The sequence below is a fragment of the Podarcis cretensis genome, assembly GCF_951804945.1.
Source record: "Podarcis cretensis genome assembly, chromosome: 9".
In the NCBI taxonomy this organism is placed as follows: domain Eukaryota; kingdom Metazoa; phylum Chordata; class Lepidosauria; order Squamata; family Lacertidae; genus Podarcis; species Podarcis cretensis.
The window spans coordinates 61,857,323-61,878,144 of record NC_137178.1 but is presented as its reverse complement, the minus strand read 5'-3'; the positions used below and the strand labels follow the sequence as shown (position 1 = coordinate 61,878,144).

Sequence of the window (20,822 nt, the reverse complement as noted above, 5' to 3'; positions counted from 1 at the left end):
ACACAAGACTGATCGCTTATTGAAGCTAGTATTTCTGCTTTAATCAAAAACTGTAATTCTGACCTATGAAGAAGAGTCAGGAACAAGCTCAAACAACAAAATGTCATCTAAAGCCGGCTGCTGTATCTAAGAGGTCTCTTGTAAACTAATGCCTGCCACAGATAGAGAGGACCATATAGGCAAATCAATGCTTGAAAAGTATTCAAGTATGGCTGAGAATTCAACACAATATGGGGTCCTCTGCAACTGTCATCCTCAGACACAGTTCTAACTTAAGTCAAAATAAATATATATATATTTGAGTCACATATACTATAAAGAAACTTAAGTGACTTGAAGGGAAGAAACATGGAGCTCAGCCAAGCCTTCCCCCTCTTCCTTGTATGTGAAATGTCATACCCTATTACCAAGGATCAGTGTTGCACTCGGCAATTGCTAATCCAGGTTAAAACAAAATGAGATATGCCCGCTTGGATTTTAAGGATTCTGATTAAAGCCAGGTTCTCAGCAGTTTACTAGCACGTTGAGTTTTGTTTTAACTCAGCTTGGCAAATAACAAAATTCAGATAGATGAATACAAAGGGGGGGGGGAATCATACAAGAATTGAGACACTGCAGAAGAATTTAGATCCTGTAGCCTTCTCCTTAAACGCAGATCAAGTCAAAAGCAGGTTTCTCAAGAACCTGCCCTGCACTTCTCTAGGTTTATGACTATGCTTAGCAACATGGCATTGAGAACTAGAATGAGAATTACCGTACCTAGATAAAAGTGTAACCGAGGAAATGGTGTTCTACTACTGCTACATTGAATTGTTAATACACACCAAGCAGCACTTATTTATCCTTGATTCCCCATCTCCCTTCCCTTCAGCAAGGAGAAATGCGTTCTTTTTGCTTTGGATAAATGGATGTGCCCACTTTATCTGACGGTACAAACTTAAGCATGGCTATTCAGAAGTCAATTCTGTGGGGAGGAATTGAATGTTGCACTGTTGCAAATGTTCCACCAGCGTAAGCATTTCTGCTCCCCCGATGGAACAATCTCTCCTCTCCTCCCCCCACTGTTTTCTCCTGAACTCCCCTTACAGAGCCAAGGGGGGTTGTATTTATGATTCCACTATTAAGTCACATATATAAATCTAATAAACAACAACAATAATGCCATTAAAAAGTGTGGCTTACTTAAAAAATAATAATCTTATGGACCGAAAAAACTATTTAAATATAAATATTAGTCCTTAAAATATAGTCCAGCCCACAACCTTCTATAGCGGATAGATAAGACATGTAGGATATACGGTTTGCTTTAATGCTGTATAAAAAGCCACGGGTATGTTACCCGACCAACACTTTCTCTGACAAGTAACATCAAAATACAGTTTCAAATCAAGTATTTACTCATGGCAAGAACTGCCTTGTTAAACAATGCCAGAAAAAGCCCCCTAGTATCTGCCTTCAGTGATGGAGAGACAAGCATTTAGGAATCTCACAAAAAAGGTATATCTTGGTTTAGAAAGAGACATCTTGTGACCATTCATTCCACAGACTGCATTAATATATGCTTCCTCTGTATATTCTAAACCTACTGGGAGTTTAATTGGATGATCCCAGTTCTAGTGTTCGAGATAATTTCTCTTTTCACACACATGCTGCTCCATACTTGTTCCAGCCCCCAATCATCTTTTCTGTGGCATTTCTAGAATTAAGATATCCTTCTGGAGACTGAGTGACCAGTGACCAGAATAAGACACAGTGTTTCAAATACTGGTGCACTACCAACTTGTACAGCTATTTTATTTCCAACCCTTTAGAGATTCCTAACCTTGAATTTGCCACACCTCCTTGAGCTTTCTGTTTTAACTTCACAATCTGTTTCCCAGGTATTGGAATCAATTCGATGTATACGTCAAGTTATAATTAAAAGCCACTTTGCGCACGATCAAACACCTGCCACTGTACTGCTAACTAATTCAGTTGTAGAGTTCCACAGAATCTGCTTAAGCGTTTACCATTTGAAATAGCTTGGCGTAATATGCAAAACATCCAAATAAGTTTGGAACAAGTTAAATACTACTGACCCCAATATAAACATTTTGTTTTACACTGGCAATTTTCCAATCCTTTGAAAGGAGGGTGATTTTAGTAGCGAGTTGTGCGTTGTAATTAATAAATCAGAAATTTAACGTTTTGAGTCTAAGAACTTACAGATGAATGTCACTCTGCTATGGTGGCATTTCCTGTGCATGACTTATGTCTTCAGTAATACATTTGTTGATAAAGTTGCTCACATTGATTCCACTGTATCAGTCAATAGCTAAATTAACACCTTTTTCATTCTACAATTTGTTTTGTAGAAGGCTGCAAAATTTGCCTTCTGTGCTACTTAATAGTTTAAAACAAGGTTTCAGAATAAACCACACTTAAGAAAATGGAACCACTAGGGGGCGCATCAGAAGATGGCTGACAATAACATCTCTCCGACCCACATGAGGTAATTTGGAGGCTATGATGGGAGTAATTAGCCTCCCTACCCCCCCCCCGGATGGTGGGGGGGACTGCCTTGCCTGCTGTGCCCTATACCACCCCCGAATTTGTGGGGATGGGGGCACTAGGCACAAAGCCCTCCTGTGGGATTCCGGTGCTCCTGGACGCCGTCCCTTATCTGCGCCACTAGCTGCAAGAACTTCAAAAGAAACAATTTGGATGAAGGAATGCCCATATTTCAAGGAAGGAGGGGGAGTAAAAGACTGCTAACAGAAGAGATCTCTGATAAAACAAGACAAGATTAAATCATGAGAAGATACGCCAAGACACGGTATGGCAAATGACTGATGGGGGAGGGGGGGAAACTTTCCTTTCCTTCCTTATGTGATTAAACAAGAATCCCCTCCCCTCACGAGTCAGAAATGTCGCTTTAAGGACTTAAGCTGTGGATTTAAGGCTGTGTGGAGATAAACTTTCGAACCAAAGCATGTTTTAAGAAGAGCGTGGAATGTATAAGAGCTTTGGAATGATGCAGTTAAAAATGCCGTCGCCATATTGGGAAGTTCTGTCGGAGGACTTAAGTCTGAGAGGAGAAATAGAGAAATAGAGCTGTTTTTATATTGTGGGTGAAACTCCTCAGTGGAACTTAAGAATGACAGTTCTGTAATTAATGATGGAAAGAGCGCTGCTATCTATGAAGGCGATGATATATGGAAACCATCTTGATTTGAGGATTGGAAGAACGGGAAAATTCACACAGGATTATTATTGGTGTTTATTGGCTTAAGGAGACTATCAGAAGAGATCATAAAGAAAAAAGAGAAAATATATGAACAAGATGTGATGTGGAAACAGCAAGATAAGACTGGATAGAATTATGAACCCTGTTTGGACTGATTTGGATTGATTTGGACATTAACGCAGTAGCAAGAAGATGATCAGAATCCCCCTTCGGATCTTGAAATATGGGTCCCCCCAACAAAAATTTAAAATTCGGCTTTGTATTTCGGAATTTATGTGATGTTATTTAACTTGATTTGATTGGCCGGTTAATAAAAATTTAATTAAAAAAAGAAAAGAAAATGGAACCATAAGGAGGTTACTAACTTGTACGAGAGGTATAGAATGTTCAGGTGACCATTTTTCATGAGCTAGAACAAGCCTTAAACAGGACAAAAAATGAAGCCAAACAAATCCAAAATTTCTCCTTACATTTGCAAAGGTTTGAAATAATTTTCATCAAGACTTCTACAGGTATGTTAATGAAATATATTTATGTTTATACAAGCTTAAACTGCCCTGATACACTGCCAACATACTTTTCATTGCCACCACCCATACGTTAGGTATTGCAGCTTGTGAAAGTATAAATTAGGGAGTGAACTAAAAGCAAGAAAAGGCAGAAATCAAAGCAACCCTCCCAAGTTAAGCTCATGCAGTGCAACCAACCTGAGGAAAGAGTGAGAAGACCACTGCAAGTGTACAGTAGTATTTTGCAAAAATAAGCAAATAAAAACCAGTAAATACAGGAAAACCCCAAAGAGCAGAACCTCCATATGCAAAATTATATATACACAGGGATGCAGAAACTGTGGCCCTACAGATGTCAATTCCTATAAATACCAGCCACAAGGTCAACTAACAGGTACCCCATCCCTTATCAACACAAAAACGATACGCGACATGCTGTTTTTTTAAAAAACAGAGAATCTTCCATTAACACTTAGAGAAGTTTCCCTTGGGATGAAAATAAAAGGTTTTTGGGGGATTTTTCATGAGGACTAGGGAGGGTGATTAAGCTCCCTCTCTCTACCAACCATAGGCCAAATACTGACTAGGCCACCTGAGTGGTTGCTAACTGCAGTTAAACAAAGGTACACACAATGTTAAACCATGTATTTGTGTGTAATTTGGCTATAGGCTTCCAAGAAAGCATCTGTTAGTTTTTCAAAAGGGAAGGAGAATGCAAATTTCAGTCCCAAAATAGGAAAGCACTTCCTACATTATTTTTGCAAAATAGGGACCAGATTCATATCCTTCCTTACAAACAAGGAAATTATGATCAGGAGTTGAAAAATCAGCTCTCCATTTATATAGGCACACCTTTCAGACAAGTTCCATTAAGGGAGAGGCTGATTCTTTGGCAACATGGATGTGTAAACACTTACTCCTCAACTTCTATTAATAAAAGAACCTGTTCATACAAGACCTTATTACTCTTTGATCCCATAGTCCTATTACTATATTCAGGTTATTGCATTATGTATAGTAATTTACAATTTATCATTTGCAGAAAGGAGTGCCAACTTTGTTCAAAAGGACATTTTCCTCTGGTGAATATTTTTATATTTTCTACATAAAATTATTGTTTCAAAACAATACAGGAGACAAGCTTATGGCTATAAAAGTGTATGCCTCTGAAAACGTATGTATGCAGCTGATCCAAGTAATTCTGTTATGAATACTGAAAAGTGAAAATAATATGAAAATGCAACTTCTTTCTTTTAAAATTTATAATCCATCTTTCAGGCTGGCAGGCACTTTCGAGTTTGATGTCATAATTTTCAGTCATTCATCTGTTGGAGGTAACAGAAATCCTGACTCTCATTTCATATTCACTTCAACTGCTTGATACTCACTGAAATTTGTACCAAGGCAGAATGGCAAAAGATGGGAATGGGATCCATTAGTACACTTTTTACTATCACACTACGGGAATCAAAAGTGTGTAGCTGCAAATTGCAACACAGCTAGGGGCTTTATAATTCCTTGCTTAGGGATGTTATATGATAATGGATGCAAGCTAAATATAAAAAATGCAAGTTACACTTGATTAGCAAATCATAAGAGTTAGAAGGCATCCTGAGGGTCATCTTGTTCAACTCCCAGCAATGCAGGAATTCTGAACACAGCCATCCCTGGGTGGGCTTGAACCACCAATTTTCTGGTTAACAGCCAGACCCACTGACCCACTGCACCACAGAGACCAAGCTTATGGAATGTTCAAGATAGACCGTTGCAGAAAAGGCTTCCTATTCAGGACAGCAGACATTAAGGAAACCATCAATATTGAGAAGTAATGTGGGACAGCAATGTACACATACTTCATTGTTAAGTACTGTACTTTGAAATGCTCGTTTGCCCAACATACATCAGATCTGACCAAGCTTGCATTATCTGCATGAAATGTCTAATCCCTTTACCATGAAACTGTAAACACGCTGCTAATTGTTTTCAGTCGACTCTCAGAAGCTGTGTTTACAGCATCACTGTAAAGATACTTACTGGCTGAGGGTTGAGGTTGAATACGAGATATTCCTCCATTTGGCACTTGAAAGTTTGAGTCACTTCTACTGTTTTTCACAGACTCAACTTGGATGTTAGATGTCCTGGACAGGTTTGGAAGACTACGCCTTAGTTTTTCTGTATTAAGGAAAGATAACAAGAACACCACAACATACCATCTGATGCAGGAGACTGAAAAATCATGGCAACCTGAAACCCGAAGGACGAGAGGGGGCAAAGTTTGCTACAAAATCTGCATAAAACAAATGGTATCTGCCTAATGTTACATTATCAAAATGACATCTACGAAATTTTAAATCTAGTAAGATATAAAATTACTAGATTTAAAAAATGTAAAAAGAGAAAGACAGAGATGGAGAAAGCAAGTACAATTTGTCTATTTTTTTCACCCAGAGCAAAACTTACTTAACCGTTGCTGTCTGGTAGGAGGGGTTAGAATTTAAGGTATAGAAGTAAGAAAACTGCTGGTCTACTCCATTCTAATATCTCAACATAACCATGGTGAGCAAATGTGTACCAAGAAAGCCCAAGACATATACGGTAGTATGCATACAGATTCCCTGTAGATAGGTCAGGGCCTGCCCTTTCATCTTCTCCCCACCATCATTTGCTCATGACAGTTATTTCATGAGAATATGACCAATGAAAGGAGAGACAAGGAAAGAAATATGTCTGACAAAGAATATCTTTTTGCACATAAAACATATGTCACTGTTGTTTGGGGAAAGTAAACAAACATTTTATCTATCTATCTGATTTATACTATGCTTTTTGAAGAAATATTCCACAAAGTGGCTTACAATATTTAAAAATAGAATGCATCTTGCTTTATCAGCTAAATGGGACTTCACTGGAAAATTTCAGGTTTTACAGGTCCCACCATGAAGCGATATCACTAATATTCACCTTCACGATGGCATAAAACTATTATTTAAGCACCACATTAAAATTATGAGAGAGATTCTACTGTCCTCAAATGAAATCTGAGTTTAGACATGAAGAATCCAATAAATTAACATTATTTTAGTTTCAACTTAACATAGACGTTTAAGTCTTTGCTTGTGCTAATCAACTTTATGGTTGGTATCTAATCAACCTGCACTTTGATTCTTCAAGATATTTACTGTTAACATTTAGGTAAGATTCACATTTGAAAGGAACAGTTTCAACAAGCATAGTTATATTCTTTTCTGACTTTTTCCTAAAAGGAAACATGCTTTCAAAACAACAGCTCATGCTGGTTTATGTTAACTTTTGCTTTCTCCAAAAGGCAAATTCTTCTAATTGTTGTTGTGGTTGTTTTACATTAAAGTGAACAGTGCACAACTATATCCCTATGTCTGAAAATTCTTGGAAAGTAAATTGAAGTGCAAACTTGAATATGTAGAATAGTCTCTGGCCATGTGCTGAATTGGTCATCAGAACATTGAAAAAGTCAACCGTTACTGGCCAACTGACTAAAATAAAGCCATGGAATTAGACGTAAGACTGTGGGCTGACATAACATTCAACAACTTCCTTGAATGACATCTTAAATTTAACAGAGTTGGGAATAAAGAAGTCAAGCTCCCTTGGCTGCTTTGGAGGCATGTTTGTCTCCTTACGATTTACATCATTCAAATACATTTGATTCCACAAGTTTTCATGTGTGGCACACCCATTTCCCATCTACTTTGTGGGATTTCTTTAAGACAGCAAAATTTCTTGTTGGTTGTTGGTGTGTCCCTGCTTTTGAGGGCAGTATAGGAGAAACAAATGGAAAAGTTCAAAAGCAAGAAAAATAATGCAAGTAAGGGGGAAAGAAAAGATTAGCAGGACTGTTCAAAGAAGCTTGGTTCATCCTGTCCAAAAATTATACCAGAAATAGATTTCAGAAGCTGCATTTATTTGCCTAACATATATAAAAATAAATTCCACCCCTGCAGACGGACTCCCACCACATGCAGTTGTATTGCTATAGTGTTGGAAAGAACTGGACAGGATCCCTTGCCACACAAGCTATGGCCTTTTACAGCAGCAGCGCACTATCAGAGAAATGTGGGGCAGCATCACCATGGACACTCTGACATCTCTATGGACAGACAACTGTAGCAGCAGTCAGCTTTTCCCTAGCTCCCAAGTCCACTACTGTAGAAAGCAGACAAGAGCCCTTAACTCAGCATTGAGAACATTAGGCATTTCTTGAACCAAAGTAAAAAATGTAGCAGCAACATGCATTTTCATTTGTACCGAGGAAACGCACTGTCCAGTCAGACTTGGGAGAAGGAAACAGACGATTGTCTGAACCAGATTTCAGAATTGTCTGATTCTTTCAACCAGCAGCATGGTGCATGGGTATATGCGCATGCAAGAAAGCATGGGATATGCTAGGAGAACGTGAAAAGAAATGAGGGAAAGCTTTGTTTTTCCAGCCACACTATTACTTTTGCTATATCAGGAGTGTCAAGAGTCACAAAGTGCAACAAGCAAACATGGCACTGACCACATGCTTTGATGAACTCTGCAGAACAGGAATACAATTATCTGTCTCCCCTCCCCGTTCAACACATCACAACCTGATCTTGGGCCTCAGCACCAGTCCTGCTACTCACCTTTCTAGAGCCCATCTCAGTTTTCTTTCTGGCTCCCTATTCTACCCACCCTGAACAGTCAATAGCAGGCAGCACATTTGATAATGATTGCAAAGAGCGGATTGCAAAAGGATGAAGTAGAACCTCAGTGCAGAAAGTGGAATAGAAACCTTCTCCATAAGCTGGAGACTTTAACCAGTATTTTCTCCTAAATGGATAGCTTTTCCAGGTTCGATTTTTAAAAGCATGTGCAAGGAAAAGGTTAGCAAGGTGCCAGTGTCAAAGCACATCCCTCCCCTCTGAGAATTGTAAATTCTTTTCTACTGGACTTCTGCAATAGGACTTCTGTTACATTTTATAAAGTTGACCCATTCTGGGCTTAGAGCATCTGCAGGAGATAGTGGCAAAACCTGTTTAGACAGATACCACAGGGAGAGAACGTGTGTATTGTGAGCAATCATGTTTCTATATTTTATAACCTTCAAGCTTTGGGGAAAAGGTACCATCTGTACACAGCCACAGGATTATTTTGATTATTTAAAGAAAAAACAAGTGACCGATAACTAATGGACATGGGTAAAAGGACTGGGAGGACAAGACAAAATACCCCACCTGCTTCACCAGGCCTCAATTTCTAAAGCTGTGCCCTGAACATAGGTCCTAAAGAACATGCAATTCAGCTACAGCAGCATTAGCAAGGATTGTGATGCAGAGGATGTACAGAACTCAAAGCTTTAAAAACAAGGAACTGAAGGGAGTGAACAGGAACATGGAAGCTTTAAAGAGCTGAGTTAATGGATCCATTTACAGGCAAACTTACTATATAGTGAACTGGTCTTACCCCTCCCCTTCCACAAAGCAGAGTTTGCAGTGCACGATATCTGAAGGCATGCCTCGAGATATCAAAAGCAATTGAAAAGCTGAGGAACAGGAACATCCAACAACAACAGTAAAATAACACTGCCAAATATTGTTTGTGGGATCTCCTAGCACAGGCTCAGGGTAGAGCTCTCCATAATAAGTGAGAAGCCAAGCTGAGTGATCATCAAGCAAGTGCCGGTTCTACATACCTCGTCAAACTCCATTCAAAATGGTAACATCCTTTAAAATGGAAATGCTGACGCAACAAACATCTTGGTGACCTTTTTCTTCTGTAATGAACTTATGGTTTGGGGAACATACACAGACAGCTCTATCTAACCAATATTTATTCTATTGTGTCCTTTGGAGAAAATGACTTGAGAAACTTTGTTACTAGAAAAATGTCAGGAATGTTTTTTTTTTAAGAATCTTATTATTGTATTTTGTAAAACTGACCATATTAGAACGCTCATGTTCCTCCCACAAGTTTAAATTCTACATTTCCAGGTGTTAGAAACAGAGTTTTAAGAATCAAATTAAGCTGCCCTATTTAAATCCTCATGCAATGTTTCCATACGTTAGATCAGCCAAAAGCCAAGCAGACGTTGAACTTGTTGCTTTAATTCACGGATGGGGAACCTCAGGGCCAGGACACTCTCAGGAGCGGCAAACCCTTCACTGGCCCTGTTTTGCATCCTCCTTGAATGTTTGTGCCTTGCTAGAAGGTATCCTTGAACTCTAATAATGAATCCTGCTTGTCTGGATGGAGTCCAGAGAGGGAAGTATGTGTAAACAAGCCTATTGTATAAAGGTAAAAATAGTATTTATTACTCTACCCACTTTGGCTTCTATCCCCACCCACATAGTCATGTGGCCTAGAAGAGATTACAGCCTCTAGGCAGACAATGGTTCGCCATACCTGCTTGAAAATGTATACTTTTCTTTCATATGTTCTAATACTAAACTGTAGTTTAGTATTAACTACGGTTTAATGTACTTAAAAGGGACGTGGGTGGCGCTGTGGGTTAAACCAGAGCCTAGGACTTGCCAATCAGAAGATCGGCGGTTCGAATCCCCACGACGGGGTGAGCTCCCGTTGCTCGGTCCCTGCTCCTGCCAACCTAGCAGTTCGAAAGTACGTCAAAGTGCAAGTAGATAAATAGGTACCGCTCTGGCGGGAAGGTAAACAGCATTTCCGTGTGCTGCTCTGGTTCGCCAGAAGCGGCTTAGTCATGCTGGCCACATGACCCGGAAGCTGTACGCCGGCTCCCTTGGCCAATAAAGTGAGATGAGCGCCGCAACCCCAGAGTTGGCCATGACTGGACCTAATGGTTAGGGGTCCCTTTACCTTTAATGTACTTAAGCACCTTGCTTCTCTCCTATTCCTGACACTGCAGCGGGGGGGGGGGGGGGGGGGGAGAAAACAAGCCCGGATCTGGATTGTCTTGACGTGAACCTGGGCTTGTGATTTGTTTTGTCCACATAAACCATAAACAGTAAGCCAAGAACAAACCTTAGCTTCCTTTTGCGGTTTTGTTTACAGAAGAAAAACAACATGAGTCCAGCTTTCCATGTCACAACAAGCCAAAATGTCTTGTTTCAAGCTCGTTTCCTTCCATGCATGGCACTGTCAAATGCAGGAGAGAAGCAAGTGCTACTGTGCATTAAACCAAAATTTATTTTAAAAGGGGTTTCATGTTGAGTGTGGACCAGGCTAATGACTGAATGCAAGGGGCAGGTCCTTTTCAGATCTGACATCAGTTCTGTAGTATTCGTTCCATAGGTAAGCCCAGCTAGGTCTCATTCTGTCATCTAGTTTGAAAATAGCATTTTAGGGAAGCATTTGTGTGTGTTTTTCTTTGCTAAAGCATTCCAACCCAAACTTTCTATTTATCTGTCATTCTGTTGCTTGGTTTTGTCTTTTATCACATAAACCATGCTTATTTTGCTGTTCTATGTGTAGTAAATATTTTATATTTGCATTGGTTTTGTGTCACTCTTCTTCTAGATATTCTGCCTTTCTGATAAACTGCTCAGCACTAGAGAAATTTGAAAACTAAGCAGCCACAGAATGACAATAATCTATATCTACCCGAAACTCAATTAGCTCAATTACTTTCTAAGCTTATTGATTTCTAGTCGCCCTAATGAAAAGAATGGTCAAGATGCTTATTCTACATGTTCTTGCATGACTCTCAGCAGATTCAGCAGAAACGCCACACCATTTAGTTGGTTTTAAATACTACCTACCGCGCAACTTCCTAGGGCGCTCAACACACAAAATTCGAGACCAAGCCCTTTACCTTCGTTTTTGACATTGCTAGTCTGTAAATCTGTGGGATGGCCTTGAAGTGAAAGACGAGGTTGCTGCAAACGAGTAATCATAGGCTGAGGTGACACTCTGCTGTACTCCATCCCTCTGGCAGGTGATCGAGAGCGAGGAGAATTCCGTGGGGACTGCTTTGGTGAAGGCCGCGGTGAATTGCGTGGTGATGGAGAGAACCGGTTAACAGCTGGGTGCACCGCATGATGGCAGCTGTCTTCTTCATCTTCTAAGCTCTGCGCATCAAGTTCCTGGTCGCTAAATGTACCTCGCCTCATAGAACTGCACGAAGAGCCGGAACTACGCCGAGAAGCAGTAGCTGCATATTCTTGCCGGAGACCTAACAACAGTAAGGACATTGTCTGAACTCAAGTTCTATTTGCTTGTCTGATCCCATCTGATTCTGAAGTCACTCTAAGTTAGTACAGTGGTACCTCGGGTTACATCCGCTTCAGGTTACACACTCCGCTAACCCAGAAATAGTGCTTCAAGTTAAGAACTTTGCTTCAGGATGAGAACAGAAATTGTGTTCCGGCGGCGCGGCGGCAGCGGGAGGCCCCATTAGCTAAAGTGGTGCTTCAGGTTAAGAATAGTTTCAGGTTAAGAACGGACCTCCAAAATGAATTAAGTTCTTAACCCGAGGTACCACTGTATAAACAAAGAGCTTCTCTTCCTCAAAGGAAGGCGGGCATCTCACTTGGAAATTATTTATTTTAAAATTTTATTTCCTGCTTTTCTTCATAAAATAAACCAAAAGCTGTTTACAAAAAAACCCCAAAAAAACCCCACAAGGACAGTTCAAACAACAAAACAGAACTGTTCAAATAACTAACATCAGTTTTCATTACTGACACCAAGAGTAATGTAAAACAATTCAGCATAAAACCAGGAGTAAGTAGTTTAACCCAAATTCAAAACTCAGTAAAATAAAAAGGCCTCCTTAGCTCACATGATTTAAAAGAGAGGGACAACTGAAACTGGATTTTGTCCAATTATGAACTGGAAACCAGTGCAGTTGAATCAAAACTGGGGTGATATGATAAGATAAATCAGATTCAGAAATTAATCTGGCCACCATATTTTGCACGACCTAATATTTCCAAAGTATTTGCAGAAGAAGCCCTATGTAATATGTGTTACAACAGTCCAATTTGGATGTGACCAGGGCATGCATGTCAGTGGCTGGATCAGTCAAGAATAATTCAGACTGCTGAAGAGAGGAGTAAGAAATTGGATCTGGCCATTGGGCCAATCCTGCATTCTTCCACCCTTGGTAGGCCATTTTAACACTGTTACTATACCACCGGTTGACCCATCTTTCCTTTGTAGTGTGACAAGCTGTGCCAGAAAGAAAAATTAAAACCAAGATGTTTCCGACAATTAGCTCTGACTTCAAGCTCTGCTTTTCTGCTGTGATTGGCTGGCTGTGGACTCTAAAGCCAGCTGATCTCAGCAAAAAAGTGGAGCTTGAAGTCGGTGCATATCTGTGGAAAAGTGCTGACTTCAAGCTCTGCTTTCTGCTGGGATCAGGTGTGCTACAGAGTTCTCAGGGAATACAGCAAATCTCAGTGTGTGTTGAAATCAGCACCTACCAGCTTATTAGCAAAGGAGATTTGCTGTCAGTACAAATGCACAACCAGGAGTGCCCTTTAAGGCTCCTGGTTATGCACTGGCAGATTCAACTCCACCTTCTCCTTTGGGTATTCTACCTTTCCTGCCATGATAGATGTCTCTTTCAAAGGATCTGCCCCACCTTCAGAGATTCCTTGCTTTAAAAAATGCAGTTAGGAACCATTCTTGCATCAGTGGAAAGCCCATCACAGGTCTGACAGTGATAAATCAAAGAAAGCAGGAATCCAGATTTTTGGGATTGAAACCTATGTATATGGCAGTCAGGGTTGGAGCTCTCGGTCTAAGTAGCCATTCACACTGGATGATGTTGTTTCCACACACCCCCAAAAATATTTTCTTGGCCTATTTGTTTCCGAGATTCCTTACTTTCCTCTGCTCAGTCTCTGAAATAGGTAGACATTAGGATAGCTCAGATAATAACTTTATGGATTATGATACATATACATTTCATATGAAATGAAGAGCAAGAATTAGTTCTCCAAAAATCTAAGTCAAGATTGGTGACTGAAATGACCCACAAATATACTTACTTTCCTCTTGCATCCGTGCTAAAATTTGCACATCTGTTAAGTCATTTAGTTTGTAATTTGAACCAATTGAATCTTCATCCATTTCTGAAGCACTTAATTCACTATCTATAGAGGATTGTGGGCTCAACGGAGGATTTCTATCTGCTGAATTTTTGTAATGACCTGTAAGAAAAGGAAAAAATAGGAAAAAATCTTAAACTGTTTTGCACTATATTACTTGCCTCAGTAATTTAATTGGTGGTGGTGGGGACTGTGCTAGAAAAAGCAACTTAAGCTAGCTGACCCACAAATTCACTTTTCCTTTGTTTAGGTGCAGATCAATTTACAATGAGTCAAATGGCATTAATCTTGCTTAGTGTAGATGAAGAAGACTTCACTGAACTGTCACTGAAGAAACAGAATTAAGTTGGATGAAACACTGAAATGTTTTTACAGTGCCATTAATTTATGTAATCAATTCAGGCTTCAATTCAACTCAATTCACCATTCTGAAAGTGTATTCAGGTTCCATTAATTTACACTCCATTCCTTGATATTAAGTAAAGACAAAACCATGGGATAACCACAAAGTAAGCTGTCCTGAAGGGACGCGGGTGGCGCTGTGGGTTAAACCACAGAGCCTAGGATTTGCCGATCAGAAGGTCGGCGGTTCAAATCCCCACGATGGGGTGAGCTCTAGTTGCTCGGTCCCTGCTCCTGCCAACCTAGCAGTTCAAAAGCATGTCAAAGTGCAAGTAGATAAATAGGTACTACTCCGGCGGGAAGGTAAACAGCGTTTCTGTGCGCTGCTCTGGTTCACCAGAAGCGGCTTACTCATGCCGGCCACTTGACCTGGAAGCTGTACGCCGGCTCCCTCGACCAATAAAGTGAGATGAGCACCGCAACCCCAGAGTTGGTCACGACTGGATCTAACGGTCGGGGTCCTTTACCTTTAAGCTGTCCTGCCAGCCTTAACTAGGTTGGGGGCAAGGTAACCAAACCTATTGTTCACCTTCAGTCTACCTGAGAAGCGCAGCCTTTAAAGAGGTGTGAGCTGGTTGCTCCAAACTCAAGACCACATGGCTCTAACAAGCCTTTCTTGTATTCCTGAACCAATAACTTAGAAACTTTCACCACTGTAACGAAGCCAAGTTTTGCTGCCTGTGTTTCTGAAAGCTGTATGGAAAAGCACATAATCTGACCTCTGGAGAGATTGTAATTAAGCAGTTTTAAACTTACCAAACGTGTGGTCTTTTTCTGTGCTAAAGAAGCGGGAACTTTGGAAGGAACTTAGACATATTTTAAGAGAATGATACACAGCTTTACCATGCTGCATATTTTGTGATTTTAAATCTCTGCCAAGGTCCTCTCACCAAAGAGTACTTGCCCTTAACTTGGATCTGGGCATCCAGTCACAAAAATGATCATTCAAAATTATGCTTCCAGGGTTTTAGAAGAATGAATTTGTAAGAATCAAATACCCCAACCCTTGCCCAAATAAAATAAATAGTGTGACTCACCTAGAACACATTTGTACTGTCTCTGGAATGTTGGGTGTGGACATGCTCAGGTTTGTAGGAAGTTCATGGCTCACCTTAGAATCATAGTACAGTGGTGCCTCGCAAGACGAAATTAATTCATTCCATGAGTTTTTTCGTCTTGCGATTTTTTCGTCTTGCGAAGCACGGACTTTGGAAAAGCTTCAAAAATCACCAAAGTCTTCAAAAACCTCAAAAAAGGCTACCACACTGTGTGCTATGAGTTGCTCCTTGAAGTGAATGCACGGTTTTAAGAAAAAGGAAACAAACTTGCAAGACAAAGGAAACAAACTTGCAAGACGTTTTCGTCTTGCTAAGCAAGCCCATAGGGAAATCCGTCTTGCGAAGCAACTCAAAAAACGAAAAACTCTTTCGTTTTGCGAGTTTTTCGTCTTACAAGGCATTCGTCTTGCGAGGTACCACTGTACTCACACCCACATATCTCACACACAATTTGCATGAAGTGGAACAAGCCAGAGAGAACATTGAATTCAAGCATTCCCCCCTTCCCTCTCCTCTCATGTGGCCAGACAGCAGCTTATGCAAAATTTACTTTCATTTTTCTTTAAAGTTGCCTTATTAGTGCATCCAAACTCAGGACCATGGTTTATCACCAACTACAGTTTAGTTTAAATAAGTGATCTTCATAGCTCATGGGTTGAAGGTGGCACATTTTGAAACTGACCATAGTTGTTCAGAAATAGCAATGGCACGGAACACAAAAATATGACTTTAAAGGAAACTTTAAATAAATGTTGCCCAAGCTGTCTTTCTGGCCATATGGAAGGGACTGCTTGTTGTGGTCTAAGGTAGCTTTATATATTTCACAGGACTATTGCAAGAATAAAGCAAAACAGGAATTACACAGTTGTTTTACAATCTGTTCATTGTTTTTGAGACCCTTACCTGAGTTGCCAGGAAGTATGAGCTGTTTTACTAAAGGAGGTTTCACTGGTGTGGAGGAAGGAGAGTTGAAGCTACTGCTGTAGGGACTGCCAGCATTTGGACTATAGGAGTTTGCATAATTGACAGTGCTGAACGGATTACTATAAAGGCTGTGTCTCTTGAGAGCTGTATAAAAGAGAGGGCGGAAAACAGTGTTCCAGTGCTAATTGTTTACTTTAAATGTCATAAGGCTGTAAGCCTTAATCTCATGTAGTATTAAGAGAACCACAAACCATTTTGAGCTCAGTGGAGGAAGATCAAAGGAAAAAGGAATAAATAAAAAGTAACAAGTACTGAGCTACTTCAGTTTGAACAGTTGTGACAGTAAGGGAGGGAAAAGAATTAAGGGTCCTGGACCAATGAGGTTTCAACCATTTTCATAATGAAAATCAAGAAGCTCGATATTAGAAATGTACCATAATTTCGCTCTATACGACGCACTTTTCCCGCCCTAAAAAGTAAGGGGAAATGTGTGTACGTCTTATGGAGAGAATGCAGACGGGAGGCACTGCTCAGCGCTCCCATTAAAGAGCCGTGTGGAGCATGTGTGCAGCTCTTGGGAGCTTTTCCCCGAGGAGGGAGAAGGGCAGCCCTTCTCCCTCCTCGGGGAAATGCCCTCAAGAGCCGCGCACACGTTCCGCGCACCCTTTAAAGGGAGCGCGACTCTTGGGGGAGCCTTCATCCTGCTGCCCGGGAGAAGCTGCGCACGGCTATCCCATAAGCCAGGACAGCAAGAGGGATTACTGCGCAGTGATCCCGCTTGCTGTCCTGGGTTCTGGTTTAGCACGCGGCTCTTGCGGGAGATGGGGGAAGGAACAGAGCGCACGGCTCTGTCCCTTCCCCACCTCCTGCAAAAGCCCCCAAGAGCTGCGCTCCCTTTAAAGAGCTGAGTGGAGCGTGTGTGCGGCTCTTGGGGGCTTTTCCCCAAGGAGGGAGAAGGGCAGCCCATGAATGACGGACTGCCCTTCTCCCTCCTCGGGGAAAAGCCTGCAAGCGCCGCACACACGCTCCAAGCGGCTCGTGAAAGGGAGCGCTGAGCAGAGCCTGGGATGCATACAGGCTCTGCTCAGCGCTCCCTTTAAAGAATATTTTTTCCCTTGCATTCCCCCTCTAAAAACTAGGTGCGTCTTATGGTCAGGTGCGTCTTATAGAGCGAAAAATATGTGCTGCAGAGTATAGAACATCTTCAAATATTTGGCAAATCAATGCAATGTGGGGTTCTGGCAAGCATCTCCCTCCTGCAACATGGTGGCAAGGGTTTTGCACAACACAGCCCCCAACCCCTCTTGCTTTTTTATGTACTCCAGATTCATCTTCTGCAGCATGTGAAATAAACTGGTCTATGTTTGGAAACACCAGATAAAGAAATAAACTAACATATGAAAGTATAGAAGCTCGTTTTAATCTGGGCAAACCTTCGGTTTTAGAAGTCCATGGTAAATATGTTGGCAAATATGAAGTAACAAACCAATAGTGACAGCTTAGAGATTTTTCAGAGCAAATATTATATTTTTAACTATAATGTTGGTCGTTTTGGTTTTATTGTTTTTTGCCTGCTCCTCATAAACTGGCAAAACCACAGAGATGCTAGGTTGCTTATGCTTCAGCACGCTACAGCTCCATTTGTAACAAAAACTTTAAAAAAAGACTCCATTTGTAATTTTTTTCTAAATAAACTATAACCTGCAAAAATTTCCAGAAATTTTAACCTGGAAAAATTTCCAGTATATATTCCCCCTGAAGTCAACTGAATTTAAAACTAACTCTCACAGGAACATAACTATTTTAAAAAATCAAGTTCTGATATTATTTTGTATATTTTATTAGTATAACGCTTATTCACAAACTCACCTGACATTGTCTGTTCAAGCCTATGGATCAATGATTTTTTAGCACATTCAATATCTGGAGTTGGATAATCCAATATCTGTCTGCACCAAACCAGTGGGCTAATACATTTATGCAATGGAGTCACTTTCTTCTTTGGCGAAGCATACAACCTAATGAAGGCAGAAGCACCACAATATTAAATGAAAATACGTAAATTAAAATATTGGAATTTGCATGATTTTTCTTCCTTTAAGAAGGGAACACAGGTCAAGTACTGTGCTTTCCTCAAAACAAGTCAAGAGGTGAATAACCAACAGCAGATACACTACTGAATGACAATAGGAATGTAAGCAAGAAAATGTGTATCAGATTCTGGTAGGTTATCCCTGCTCTCTTGAAACCATGGCCTCAAAAGACAATATAAAATAAGGAAAATTCCCATTCCAACACAATGTCCAGATATGGTTGGCCAATGAAGTACCTATGCATTTCTGATTGTAGGCGACTTTCAATAGATATATAACAAGGAAAAGCCTATGGCTTCTGCTTCCAAAAAGATTCAAATTGATCAGAAGAATCTGCATTTAAGGAGTACTTTCTGTATATTTCAGCACCTCTAGCTGCCTTTAAAAAAGCGGGTGGCACTGTGGTCTAAACCACTGAGCCTCTTGGGGATTGCAGACTGGAAGGTTGGTGGTTCGAATCCGCGTGACAAGATGAGCTCCTGTTGCTTCTGCCAACCTAGCAGTTCAAAAGCACACCAGTGCAAGTAGATAATAGGTACCGCTGTGGCAGGAAGGTAAATGGTGTTTCCATGCGCTCTGACTTCTGTCACTATGTTCTGTTGGCCAGCAGCGGTTTAGTCATGCTGGCCACATGAGCCGGAAAGCTGCCTGTGGACAAACACCAGCTCCCTTGGCCTGAAAAGAAAGATGAGCGCCGCACCCCACAGTTGACTTTACTGCACTTAACCATCCAGGGATTCTTTACCTTTTATTTTTTTATATACGGTACCTTATCTTTTTAATGTCAGTTCTGTCCCACCAGTTGGGGAGGGGGCTATTTCCTGGGAGCACCTCCTTTGTTGTGATTTTGGTTTTTTAAAACCAACAACAATCAGATCTGTGCAATACAGGAAAACCATTATTTCTCCAGATCTCCCTGCTTAATTCCCTCTCCACTTGATTTCACTGCATGGATTTCTCCCACAACCATCTTACTGTTTTGGAAAGGGAAATACTTGCCATTTTAGAACTGAACATAAGGTAAACCGACGACATACCAAATTTGTATGGAACTAGAAATTCCCATGTGGGTGCTACAGTACTGTGCAATTCCTAGGTGGGAACAATTAAAAAAAAAAAAAAAAAAAGGTGTGCAAACTGCTCTGCTAATTCATGAACACACAGCCGTTTTCTGCCAGATTTACATATTTGAATCAACAATTTGGAATGCAGGGATAAAGGCAGAAGGGAACACCCATTGGTATGGATGAGAACAAGCAGATTTGATCTTCAGCTTCAAGTGTGTGTGTGTGTGTGTGTGTATGAATGAGGTCAAATCTGAATGAAGAAAATGTGGATTCCAAACACAAGCAGGAATCTGTTCACATCACAGGGCTTCCCTGCCTCCTGCTGCTGCCTCTAGCACACACCCCCAAGTCTCTCCTGAGGGTTGGGAAATTATCAGGAATGGCATGGGAGGTGGTTTGAGATGGTACAGCAGGAAGGGAGGAAATGGCTAAAATGAGTGGAGGCGGAATGTGTTAATGGAGCTCCCCACCCCCCTGCTCAGGAGAGGGATTTAAGGGGTGGAAGAGGGAGAAGGTGGCGAGAAAAGCTATACTGCACAGATAGGACTTCCACATGTGCAAGTCTAGAAACAGCCCAACGTGCTGTAAACCCAAATATTTACATCTGTGAAATATATGATTTTAACTAGTCAAAAATGAAACAATAAACCAAGCAATAGCTACAACACTAAGCACTGCATGCATCAAGTATTTATAACATGCTAAAAATGGAGCACAGAAACTATATTTGGGCCTCTTACAGCTTCAAACTTTTAATCTGGAACATTTATATGAAAGCAGCTTAAACAGAAAAAGCCACATAAAATCTCATTAAGTAAAAGCCGGAACTTCCCAGCAATGAACCCTCAAACATTTAACAAGTTAGGTAGAGAGTCAGACACACACACATCTGAGCTAACTTCGAATAATATACTGGTGATTAATACCAATTATAAAAGTGACAGGATCATATTAGGAGCTAAATCACAACATTAAATAGACTTTCTCATTATATTGAGGGCTCCAAATACTGGCACAGAAAGATAAACCATAGAATGAGGCTTTGTTTAATCTAATTACACCCTTTGCAGCATAAATGAAAAAAATCAAATGTTAATACAGTGGTACCTCGGGTTAAGTACTTAATTCGTTCTGGAGGTCCGTTCTTAACCTGAGTCTGTTCTTAACCTGAAGCACCACTTTAGCTAATGGGGCCTCCTGCTGCTGCCGTGCCGCCGGAACACGATTTCTGTTCTCATCCTGAAGCAAAGTTCTTAACCTGAAGCACTATTTGTGGGTTGGCGGAGTCTGCAACCTGAAGCGTATGTAACCTGAGGTACCACTGTAATGTTATGAATTTGGGGAGGGGGTGGGCTGTATGCTTGAGCCCCCTTCTAATTCAGCATGGATTCAATTCCTGGAATAGTCATGCTAACTTCCTGCTGAAGTATTGGCCCTCCAAGTATGGGCCACTAAGGTAACAAAGGATAAGGTTCTGTGCCAGATACAAAATACTTGCCTGTCCCTCCCTCA

General features: G+C 40.7%; 1 protein-coding gene across 4 annotated transcripts in view; it reads right to left on the bottom strand.

Moving 5' to 3' along the window:
- Positions 1–20,822, bottom strand: part of SLAIN2 (SLAIN motif family member 2) — a 36,662-nt gene that overhangs the window by 6,925 nt on the left and 8,915 nt on the right. For 2 of the 4 annotated variants that reach the window (XM_079989734.1, XM_079989735.1), the window contains exons 2-6: positions 18,020–18,168; positions 16,130–16,294; positions 13,707–13,868; positions 11,525–11,884; positions 5,770–5,907 (exon numbers count right to left, since the gene is read on the bottom strand). In XM_079989734.1, coding sequence (XP_079845860.1) covers positions 5,770–5,907; positions 11,525–11,884; positions 13,707–13,868; positions 16,130–16,294; positions 18,020–18,168 — 974 coding nt within the window. The remainder of the gene's footprint in view (positions 1–5,769; positions 5,908–11,524; positions 11,885–13,706; positions 13,869–16,129; positions 16,295–18,019; positions 18,169–20,822) is intronic. The other 2 variants (XM_079989736.1, XM_079989737.1) reach the window with 1 other exon arrangement.